We start from the raw sequence: 12,178 nt of genomic DNA, 5'->3' as shown, positions 1-12,178 counted from the left end.
TGATTAAACTGACTGGAGGCTTTTCTTCTAACGTGTTGCCATACATGACCTTATCATTAGTAAGAAACTGACAAGAATCTCTATCTTTGTGTGTCTTATACTGTGTTTCTTGTTGTCCTCCAGCCATCTGCCCTCCTAATCAGTTCCGCTGTGGTGACAACCAGTGCATCACTAAGAAACAACAGTGTGACAATTACTCTGACTGTCCCGACGGATCAGATGAGCTCGCCTGTGGTAAAACATTGAAATACACATGCGCATGTGCACTATTTTCCAGTATTTCTCCTAAATATGCCCATAACTCTGCATCCTTGTCTTTTTTTCCCCATGTGTAGAGTATGTGTCTCCTCCCTCTAGTGGCATTCCTAACACTGGGCCTAACACCATCGGTCCAGTCATTGCTATCATCCTGCTCGTCTTCATCATCGGGGGAGCTTATTTTGTCTGCCAGCGTGTGGTGTGTCGACGCTACAAGGGCCCCAGTGGGACTTTTCCTAATGAATACATCAGTGGTACGCCCCATGTGCCCCTCAATTTCATCGCCCCCAACAGCTCCCAGCATGGCACTTTCCAAGGTGATCAGACACACAGCAACAGTGTGCTGTACTTAAATTACTGACATGTAATGGGATTCGTAAAGTGTGAATCTCTGTGTGCAGGGATCTCCTGTGGGAAGTCCATCATGAGTTCAGTCAGCCTGATGGGCAGCAGCAGCAGTGGAGCTCCTCTCTATGATAGGAACCATGTGACTGGAGCTTCATCCAGCAGCTCATCATCTACCAAAGGAGCCTTCTACCCTCAGGTCCACACACACACACACACACACGCACACACACACACACTGCACACGGTTTGCTGTCTCTTCTCTACAGTTGAATAAATTTAGGGCTGTCCCCGACTAAGGATTTACATAGTCGAATCAGAATCGTCTTGCCTATAGTCAAGTGATAGTGGAATCGTGTGTGTTTTTGTGCACGGAGATTGCGAGCCGAAGCTAAACTAAGGCTTATTGTGGACCATTTTCTCTCTCTCTCTCTCTCTCTCTCGCCTGCCATTCATCAGTCTTCTGTGAGTTTTGCGTGCTGCCGACACCTGCATGCACATCGTGGTTCCTCGTGGGTCTATTTCAAGTAGCCGGCTATTTAAAAACTATAAAATATTCTTTGTGTGGTTGATCAACGGTGATAAATTGTCCGAAAGTCCCGCCGGTGAAGCTGGAGCTCGGTCTCTTCAGCAGTTGTTCCTCTTCCGCCACTACACACATGTGCTCTGATGACCCAGGGTTAGGGTTACAAATTTGGATTTATTTACGCACTTTAAAAACATTTATTGAAAGTTTTTTTCTTTTTACATGTTTATTTACAGCATTAAACGTTGAAATGTATATTGTAATAGGCTGTATATTAACTTATTGGGAGAAAACTGGTAATTCTATGTAAAATCAGACCCCCATATCGACAAAATAGTTCCTTGTTTCGCAGCGAAGCTTCGACTGTGAGATTGACAGTTGAATCAGGCTATTCAGGGTCAGCCCTAAATAAAATACAGATATTTTCTGTTTGTAGATCCTGAACCCTCCTCCATCCCCGGCTACTGACCGCTCTCTCTACAACACAGAGATCTACTCCTCCAACAGTCCATCCACCACCAGATCATACAGGTAACACACATAGACCGTATCTCTCTCCCCAGCAAACTTTAATAAACTCTGATGCAACTTTGCTCAATTCTGCAGACCGTTGTTTTAAAGCTGTGATAGAGCCCCTAAGAACCCAAACATGAGATGGTCATTTTGTGTCTAAATTGTACACAAATGTGTATAATTGTATAATATTTACATTTGGAGGTACAGTCATAAAAACTTTATACAAAATAAATGAAACAGTGTGGAATAATATGATATTACCAACCTTTAGGTTAAGTTAATTGGAAGCAAAAGGAGAACACTATATCTTCAAACTGAAAATCATTTTAGCCAGTTTATTGAGATTGATGTGTTTCCATGAGACAATTTTTAAGACTGAGGTCTTATTCAGATTATTAGGATGGAATGGCTCTGGGTGAACCCAGCTATCTTTTTGATAGCTACAGTAGATTCACTAAATCAGAAATCCCTGCCTTTCCTCGCTGATCATCAGCTTGCTTCAAGACCAAAACCAACCACGTCTTAGTACATCTTTCAGTACTTTCTGACTTCCAGTCTAAGGCTCTCCCCCCTAAGCCGATCTGCCCCAGTCAGATGCTCACTGTAGTTTTCAAATGTTACTCAAACAGGAGGAAATGTGGCAATCCAGTGGCAGATGAATCCACAAGTGGTGCTCTAGTTTTGTTGCTGCAGGACGGTGTATGTGAGAGTCACAATAAACTAGTGAGTGTATTCATGGTGATGAAGGAGCATGTCACCCAGTACAGCGGTGAGGCTTTGGATACACACAGTACTTTTTAGTAGCAGACATTCAGTGTTTGTTCGGCTCTGCACATGGGATTTAATGACTAGAAGAAAAATACGGAATATCACTAATACCTAAATCCATCGAGCCTGATCAGTCAAACATAATGTCTGTCTAGAAGTCAGGCAGATCACTGGATAATGGATAGATTCTAACTATCATGCTTTTGTTAAGTGTTTCACTGTCTGATGCTAACATCAAGGCAAATAATAATACAGTTACATTTGCTCCTTTGTTTTACTGTCTCATGGTTCCAGGCCTGTATTCACTTCCTCCCACTGTAACAGTTTCACATGTTGGTGGGAGGTATGTGACTCTAATACCCAGAAATAATATCTAAGTTTTTTTTAGTGTGTAGTTGACAGAGCACTCTCGTCTGTTGAGGAGACACTCCTGAACCTCAGCGTCCCAGCTAGTGATGAGGCGACCCAGTTCAAATAAGTATTGCATGTAAAAGAAGTGAACCTGAACCCTGATCTAAACTTACTCTGTGTCTCCTCCCCATCAGACCCTACCACCCTGTCCGCGGTGCCGCCCCACCTACTACGCCCTGCAGCACTGACGTCTGCGACAGTGACTACACCCCCCACCGCCCGCCGGCTGGGCTGGTGTCGTCTGCGGGTCGCTGGAAGCCCGCGGGCCACGGCAGCCACGGCAAACACAACAAGTACTACATGGACCTTAACTCAGACTCGGACCCCTATCCTCCACCCCCCACCCCCCGCTCTCAGTACCTGTCAGCTGAGGAGAGCTGCCCCCCGTCCCCTTCCACCGAGCGCTCCTACTTCCACCTGTGCCCCCCTCCTCCCTCGCCCTGCACCGACTCCTCGTGACCCTCCAACAGCCTAGGAGCCCTGTGAGGAAGGAAGGGATGAAATCCACTTGCTACAAGAACTAACCTCATCTGGCCTACTTTACCAGGGAAAGAACTCATAAAGCAAGATCCTGCCCTGACCGGCTCACACTTGCTGCTTTATATCAGCTGGTTAGGCTCAAGTGCCTTGCTCAATGTCCCTAAGTCCCACAGTGGTCATTTCATCATTCCAGTCATCCTGGAGCTCTCAGGGTAACCATCATCTGATCAGTCTGTCTTCCATGTGTCCTGCTTTAACAGTCACTCACTCTTGGCAGGTTGAAGGTTTGAGGCCTTTCCTGCCTTGCTGCAGGGCTCAAAAAGGAGATTAGTGCATACAGCCAGCAGCTCCCTCTTTTTATTTTCATTCCATCAATAGAAGAAAAATTCCTTTGCTGGTCCACTTCTTGATAATAAAATATAAAGTATGCCATCTTTCCAAATCCTCACCTCATGGTGCTCCTGCCCTCCCCTAAATCCTGCAACATGTGCAGGGAACTCACTAACTGAGGGTTACCAATAGGTGTAGTGTGAAAACCCTGAGTCCAATGCCATGACTCATTCATTAAGACTGAAGCCAGGGCACGGCCCGCCACTTGGCTGACACTGCCTGCCTCATACTGTTTGTCTTCTCCTTCCTCACAGCACCCTTGTTGGCAGACCAGCGGCAGGACTGTATATAGTGTTAAAATAATATGAACAAAAATAAATGAGAGAGGAATTATTTTACTATTTTATTCACACCGGCTGATCCACCGCGCCACAGAAAACCAAGGGCAGATAGTGAGTGGATGTATGCTGGAGTGAGTGATAAATGGTTGAATGATGAGCATATGTGAATGTTTCGCTCGATGTAGGAAATGAAATACATTCGTAGATGATGACTGAATGAATGTGTGGAGGTATAAATGAATGAGTGGATGGATGGAATAGGGCCAACTCTTTTGTACGTTGTTTGAAAATTGTCCCTGCCATTTCTAATTAGGGATTGTTTGTAGTTGAACATGGGGCCTTTTGAAGTGGAGCTTTCCTCACTCAACAAAGAGTCAGTGACAAATCTCCCAGCAGTCCCTTCTTTATCCCATGAAACCATCATGTGACAACATACCAAATGAATATCAACATGTAAAGCTATTGTACATACTTGTAATGAAGTCAGTGATTGAGTTGTGAGAAGTGAATGCTTTTCATTGTGAATCTGAACCTCTTCCACCACATTTACTTTATCCTTATCATCCCATTTACCAAAAGTATGTTTGCTGCTATTGTGTATGTACTATATCAGTTACCATGACTTATAAATACACAGAATGCCCAATATTACAACTCTCATACTGACAATAGATTATGAAGCTATTATACAGTTAATAACAAATTATTCTTATAGCAACTTTTGTTATTTGTATTTCTGTCTGTGTGTAGATGGTTATGTATGTTTCTATGTCGGTCACCACGGTTGGTTTGAGGAGTCTTTTTGGAAATAGAAAAGTAAAAATGTTGAACGAGTTCCCGCTGAGACATTTTATTCAGAGCTGTTTCACAAATAAGTCTCAGTTTGCTTCAGGTGAATCTTCCCTAGTCTTTTGTAGAGGTGTGAATCTGTAGACACCTCAAGATTTGATTCCGATTCCGAGGGCTACGATGCCATCACAAAACAATTATCATGCATCTTGATGCATCAACATTTTTGATTTCTATACGTGATTTATCTTTCACACTGTGTGGCTACTGTTAAAGCAGCATATTTGTAACGATCCATAATGAAAATAAACAAATGAATTTATTTCCATTATCTTTTAGTTTAGTCAGTCAACTTGTATTAGGGGTGTAAATGCAGAAAAAAAACCCCGTTCCATATGAAAATGAGCACATTTAGTGGTGGCTCATTGGCCATAATTCTTACTGTAAGAGTTAAGGCAAACACTGGAATATTGTCAACAAGAAAAAGAAGTGATGCTCCATCATAAGACTGGCCTGTTGATAACTCCTGATCTGCAGCTTGTGCTCGTTCATACAGGACAGACACAATGGACTAAATAAACTTCACACGTGAAGGGATTTTGTCCATATGCTTTAAGTTGGTGTTCTCTGCAAGGTACAGTATGCTAGTGTGGTCGCATATCTGCAGCAATAAACACTCTATGGCATGTTACTGTTGCACGGCTGTGGGGAGAAGGACTTGCCTTCCACTGTGCCATGTGGGCTTGAAGGGGTTTTAGACACTGTTAGACAGTCTGACTTGGTTTGAAGCATACTGAGGCCTTAAGTTGTGCAGTTGTTCACCTCCAGTGTAGTGAACCTGACTAGTGAATCCTGCTGAAGTTTGAATTCTTTCCCACATAAAATATCTTGCAGAAACCTCACCACTGCAAAACCAAAGTCAAAGGTTTGACTGACATGATTAATACTTTGGTCTTTGTCTGAACAACTATCAGAGAGCTTTTTATAAACGTTCCTGTGGGTAGTCATGGTGTGGATGTATCCTAATGACTTTGGTGAGCTGGTGACCCCCTGACTTTTACTACTACTCTAGTAGATGACCAAGAGGCACCTCCATGCTCCTAAGGAGCAACTTCACACCCTGTTATAGTTTGAAAACGTGCCCCTTAGAAACAAAAAGTAAATATCTAGTGTACTCTATCAGAGCTTTAGGTCTTTTTTCAACATGAAGTGGTGCAGGGTGTTTCCTTTGTTAATTTCCCTCCTCTGAGATATGCTCAGATAAAATTCCAATAATTCTCATCAGGTACTGTCATGGTTTAGCTTTGGGCTTTGGTGACAAACTATTTTCAGGGTTTATCCAGCACTTATTATTATTACATTGTAATGTTATCAACACATGACTTAGCAGGAAAACATGGGAAGATATTGTATGCACTTACAAAAAGAAAATAGATCTATGAATTAGTGTTTTTTTCAAGAAGAAGGAGCATATTTTGGCTATTCACCCAGACTGCAGAATTATAGCAGTACAATATCAACCTTAGGTCATGCTCACGTAAGTTGGAAACTGGCGTCAGAGAAAGTTCTAACACAGCCTGCAATATCATCCACATCAAAAGAGAACACAACAAGCTTCCTCTCAGCTGGCCTTACTGCCATCTTTGTATTACAGTAACAGATGTGTCCACAGGAACAGCTTGGTCATTTAATAGCATGGTGTCGGCAAAGACACAAGACAGGTAAGAGGTCAGACAGGGACGTTTCTGTCGCCTGCTAGTGTGTTCCAATCCTCCAAGCACCAAGCAGAGGTGAATGTAGCGATGAATTATTGAGTATGACTACTCAGGAATAGTCTTTGTTGGCCATTGGGCCTAGAAGAGGATCTGTGTGAGCCAGGTTAGGGTGCCAGTTTCCTATAGAAAAGCATCCCAGCACATTGAGAGGTCTGAAGCTTTTGGAACTTGCAGTAGGTGTCTTGCTGTTGCCTGATGAATCCATCGCCTACCACATTACAGCTGATGTGTGGTGACTGGCTGGAGACGGACTTCCAGTTAGCATAGCTGAAGTAACATGTACATGTGTCAGTGGGAACTCTGAGCAGCATTTATTTTGAGGGCTGTAGGCCCTGCCTCAAACCACTGCGTCAGTAAAACTCCTTAAAGCCCTGTATTTGTTGTCTCAGTAAAAATGCTTTGTGGAATTTACACTTTTGCCATTTTTTGTATCAAAAGCATTTTTATATAATAAAGGTTCTATTTTAAGGAATGTTGTGTCTGTTATAGCTTTGAGTTAAAGGTCAGTAAACGCTAAGGTTTTCTGTACCAAGCAGTTTATTAATGAACTGAGTTCTGGCAGTAATTCTTCAGAGTCAGAAGTAATCACAGTAGAATGAGATCTAGTAGCAGTATTTTTACTATTTTGACTACTAATCTACGGTAAGTAACTGCATTAGTAACAACAGGCCTTATCACAGATGACATTTTGACTTGCAGAAAAAACACACTAATGATTAATGATGGTAAACCATGGCCATAAACCAGCATGTAGAGTATCAGAAATGGCACACCTAAACCTCAGCTGTAGTGAATCTTACCGATTTCACCTGCACGTGTCAGCATGGTAGATAGCAGAAGCAGCACCAACAGCAGTTGCAGGTGTTGTAGCACTTTTAGTAGCTGTAGCACCAATAGATGAAATGGCTATAGCACTGTTGAGAGCAGTCATAGTAGTGCTGCCAGTAGGATTATAATATACCAGAGTCACAAAGTGTCTAAGAAATGAATAAAGCACCATGGCATCTTTCAGGCCCTCAAAACCAACCTTTTCAAGACTTCATTCCCCAGTTAATTTCCTTCCTCTCTCTCCCCTCCTCTTCTTTTTAACCAATTACTTTCATCTTACCCTATAGCGTATTTGAGTACTAAGAAAAGCGCTATATAAATCTAATTATTATAATTATTGTTATGATTATTAATGATAATTCATTTTTAAAGCTCAGCTCATTATTAGGAAATGTTACTTCCCTCTGCTTCTTCTATTATTGTTTGGTAGTTTTATTTCCCAATACCATTTGTTTTGCCGCTTTTGATCACATAGTCCTTCAGTGAAAAAAAACAAAAACCTTTCACTGGGCTCGTCCGGGATTTGAACCCGGGACCTCTCGCACCCAAAGCGAGAATCATACCCCTAGACCAACGAGCCTCCGTACTCCACGAAATGGAGGGAAAATATTTAAACATTACTACGTGGCACCGTGTACTCATTGTTGTGTTATGGTGACATCTACTGGTAGAGCAAAGGATTTGCCATAAATTTGATTTTAAGTCTAGTGATTTTTTTATGGGGTTATGTTTTTTATTTTGGCAATAGGGCAGCGGTATAAAACTTTAAATGATTGATTTTGGATTTATTTAAAATACGTTTTTTCTTTTCAAAATACGTGTTTTACACTTATAATATCTCCCACCTAAAGCTCAAGTGACCTCACTTTAACTGTCACACTGAGGCTGGACGACTCCCTCATCAAAATGATCATCATCACGGGATTCCCAAAGAAGTATGAGAATAGTATCAGAGACGATGCACCACACTGAGGGCGGTGGCTGCAGGAGAGACACCTGCCCGGCCACCTTCTACGGTTAGCTTTCGCTGCCAGTCTCGAGGTGTGCCTGCGGCCACTGTGAACGCGCTTGCACTGCGAGGGGAAGCTATATATATATATATATATATATATATATATATATAGAAACATAGTATTTAAAAAGTCATCAATTAACGTTATTTATTTTTACGGATCATTCACACACACACACACACACACACACACACACACACCAGTGGCAGTGTGGTGTCTGGCCTGCCCATCGGGAGCAACATGGGGTTCAGTGTCCTGCCCAAGGACACCTTGACATGTGGAAAGGAGGAGTGACATGTTAAAATGTCTGCAATAAAAAAATTTATTGATTACAGATGTAGTCAATTCTGTTAGATTTTGCCTAAAATTGTATGTTGTAGCATCACGATTTCACTTAAGAAACCCCACACCATGAAAAAACAGCCCCTACCAAACCTATTGGGACAGGGGTGTCCCGGTACTTTTGTCCATATAGTGTATTTAGCAAATATGTCATGTGTAATATGGATAGAATGCAAAGTTTGCTGTCCATGTAGAGGGAACTAGAAGTCTGCGTGTTGTTTATATGCTCTGATCATGTTAATCCAACACATCTTTGCATCCATGTTGATTTTACATTCAGACTTAAGAGCACATTAATACACACTGAAGTTGGAAGGAGGACTTCACAACTCAGGAAATGGGACCATCCCATCAGGAGCGTGTAGTGTGAATGCAATTCGTAACCCTCACCACTAGATGCCACTAAAACATACACACTGAACCTTTGAGGCTGTAGATTAATAACTTACACTGCACTGTAACTTCTACTATCCGGTTTTATTCTGTTTTAATTTTCTATTGCACCCTTTTAAAAATTGTATTTTAATGCTTTTATATTTTAGGTACAACTCTTTGAATTGTCATGTTGTTGAAATGTGCTGTTCTAATTAAACGTGCCTTATAAAAATAATGAAATAATGATCATATATTTGACATATAACAAGAGATACTGAACAAGAATTAAACTCAGATTTTATATTTTAATTCTGCAACTGGAATTCATCAAACTCAAATCAGATTTTGGCTTTAAATTGCACACAACCAATACACAACATCACATGGGCTAAATGTCAGGGTTGTGAAGAAGTGAAAATACCATGTTTTTCCCTGCTCCAGCCTCTGCAGTCTCTGTCTCTGCAAGTTGGTCACAATTGCAAGTTGACCTGAAAGGCTGGAATGCAGTGAATCAGTCCAAAAGGTAAAGGTTTTGGTTACCACTATTTGTAGTTAATAGGCTAATACCTGCAAACAAAAGGCATGGCCTTTTAAAAGGTGCAATTGAATCCGCACTGGATGCGCAGTTACTACTCCACAGCGTAACTGAATTTAATTTGAATTATACAGTGTAAGCATGGAGATCAGACACAAGGAAAGCCTCTGAGAATGTCATTGCTCGGGAAATAAAATGATAGCAGCAAACTTGTCCAGGTGAAGAGGAAAACTTTCCAGTCAAGGTTGTCCAGCTGGCAGACAGGTGCTGAGGGCTGAACAGAGGCAGGGAAGAGGTGGAGATCAGCACTACAACTTCTACAACTTTTGTTTTTCTTCCCCTTTATTCTCTCTGTGTGCTTGCCGCTCTGTAATTACACCAGCTGCCTGAAACCCTCTCTGTCACCTCTGTTTTATCTCCCTCTCTTCTCCCAAAGTTCTTCTAAGGTTCCCTTCTCCTCCCTCACCGCTGTTCCCAGAAAAGTGTTGCACCTGCCAAGTGACCACACCTTTTATTGCAGTTTGACTTGAATATGATATCTTCGGTGAGTGCAGCCAGTTAACTCCCTGTATACAATATTTTGGCTCTCAAAAACCCAAATAAGTCAAGTGGGATTTCTGGGATCTTTTCCCATTTGGCTGCTACAGGTACTGTGTCACCAGTGTTCTGGAACATTTCACCATGTCTATTGATAACGGTAACTGACGGCAGTAATCATCAAATGGGACCAGTTGCTGAAGTATTTTTCATTGTATACTGAAAATAGAGATTTTATAAAGATAGCAAAGATTCCAGTGTATTTACCCGGTGGACTGCTTTAAAATGAAAGTGGCTTACACGTGACACACTCACAGTGCAGGTGGTTTGCATCAGGTGCTCCTTTGCTACCGTGTCATCTGTTAAGTAAGTAAGTTTTATAAACTCGAACACCTCCCATTTCTGCTCAAAGTACTTAAGCACACCTCATCCCTTCTCTTCCCCTCTGACTCGTTTTTCACGTCCCTCCCACCCAATTCCCTTTTTCTTTTTTCTCTTCTCTCACTTAGTCTCTTTTTGTTTGAATGCAGGAACTACTGGGGGCTCTATCTGCAGCAGAGCACATGAAGAGACGGTTCCCCCACACAGAGTCTCAAGTCCGCTGGTTCCCTCCCGTCTTACTGCCGCCGGTCAACTACAATCCAGAACACATGTAGAGACGGCTCACCCGCGTTTCCTGCTTACCTGCCTCCAGCTGATTCCGATCCATCGTTCTCATCAATCCATCAATCCATCCATCCATCCATCCATCTCTCCCCTCCACCCTCTCACCCTCTACTACTTTTACAATATTGCTATGATTCTCATGACTGCTGAATAGCTCATTAGTTTTAAAACATAATACACAACTGATTGTTTCTCATGGAAAATCTATTAACCATTTTTGAAGTTATTTATATTTGTTTGTTCAGTTCTGAAGGTGTGGGGTGTTCACTTAGTAATATTACATGCACATTAGTACCCTGGTCTAGGTCTTATCCTGGTTTAGATTATATTCAAGATATGATGCTTACATGGAACATGAGAAATCTGGATTTTATTAACAGTATACAGGTTTCCCAACGTTCTGACTCCTTGACATCCAGCAAATACAGTATGTCACTTCTTGTCTGGACTCTGCTGTGTTTCCTTCTCTGCTGGATTTAGCCCCTACATCTGATCTTCAGGAATGGACGATGAGAGCAACAAAACCTGAATTATCTGCATTATCAGTGCTATTTTATCATGCAACAACTATTGTTACTAGTCCTATTATTATTATTGTTATTATAATCATTAACATTACGATTGTTATCATTAACACTACTATAAATATCTGTACCATTTTTCATTTAGTCTGTAGCAACATCACCTTTACTGTCTGTACCTCTGTGTGTATATTGTGCCTCCCTCCCCTCTCTCTCTCCTTCCATCCCTCTCTCTTTCTCTATTCCTCTCTTGCCCTCTCCCTCTCTCTCTCTCGCGCTCTCTCTCTCCCTCTCTCTCTCACCCCAACCGGTCGAGGCAGATGGCCGCCCACCCTGAGCCATGGTTCTGCTCGAGGTTTCTGCCTCTTAAAAGGAACTTTTTCCTTGCCTCTGTTGCCTAGTGCTGCTCTTGGTGGGAACTGTTGGGCATAGTCTAGACCTGCTCTTTTATGAAAAGCGCAGTGAGATAACTGTTGTTGTGATTTGGCACTATATAAATAAAATTGAATTGAATGTCGAAGAACATTACATGATCATCATATCTCGTATTTTACTTCAGCCTGTCTTGACAGTGCTGCCATCGGGGGAACTGGAAACTATCAGAGCTTATAGCTGTGTGTCACTATCCAGTGTCCACAACAGACGTGGTTTGCAGGCGTGGAACAAATACATGTTTTAAATAAACTGTGTTAAAAGTTATTGTCCTGTTAGCCACCTGAGCTTTTGTCCCTCTTCAATAGCTCTGTATCAAATTAAATAATCATCAATCCTGAGGACTAAAACCAGGTGGGAGTAAATGTCCCAATACAGAAAAAATACGCA

General features: G+C 41.9%; 1 protein-coding gene and 1 non-coding gene across 2 annotated transcripts in view; one reads left to right on the top strand and one right to left on the bottom strand.

The window, feature by feature from the left end:
- lrp5 (low density lipoprotein receptor-related protein 5) overlaps positions 1 to 7,011 on the top strand; it is an 83,425-nt gene extending 76,414 nt beyond the window's left edge. The window contains exons 25-29 of the mRNA XM_038705198.1: positions 124 to 234; positions 336 to 575; positions 660 to 802; positions 1,566 to 1,660; positions 2,959 to 7,011. Coding sequence (XP_038561126.1) covers positions 124 to 234; positions 336 to 575; positions 660 to 802; positions 1,566 to 1,660; positions 2,959 to 3,283 — 914 coding nt within the window. The 3' untranslated portion in view covers positions 3,284 to 7,011. The remainder of the gene's footprint in view (positions 1 to 123; positions 235 to 335; positions 576 to 659; positions 803 to 1,565; positions 1,661 to 2,958) is intronic.
- Positions 7,012 to 7,875: 864 nt separating this feature from the next.
- Positions 7,876 to 7,947, bottom strand: trnap-ugg. The gene has a single exon. It is a non-coding gene; the product is annotated as a tRNA-Pro (tRNA).
- Between the last annotated feature and the right edge of the window lie 4,231 nt (positions 7,948 to 12,178).

The sequence above is a fragment of the Micropterus salmoides genome, unplaced genomic scaffold (assembly GCF_014851395.1).
Source record: "Micropterus salmoides isolate LMB-PRFRI ecotype aquatic unplaced genomic scaffold, ASM1485139v1 Ms_hic_scaffold_8, whole genome shotgun sequence".
Taxonomy (NCBI): domain Eukaryota; kingdom Metazoa; phylum Chordata; class Actinopteri; order Centrarchiformes; family Centrarchidae; genus Micropterus; species Micropterus salmoides.
The sequence above is the reverse complement of the archived record's forward strand: the minus strand, read 5'-3'. Positions and strand labels throughout refer to the sequence as shown.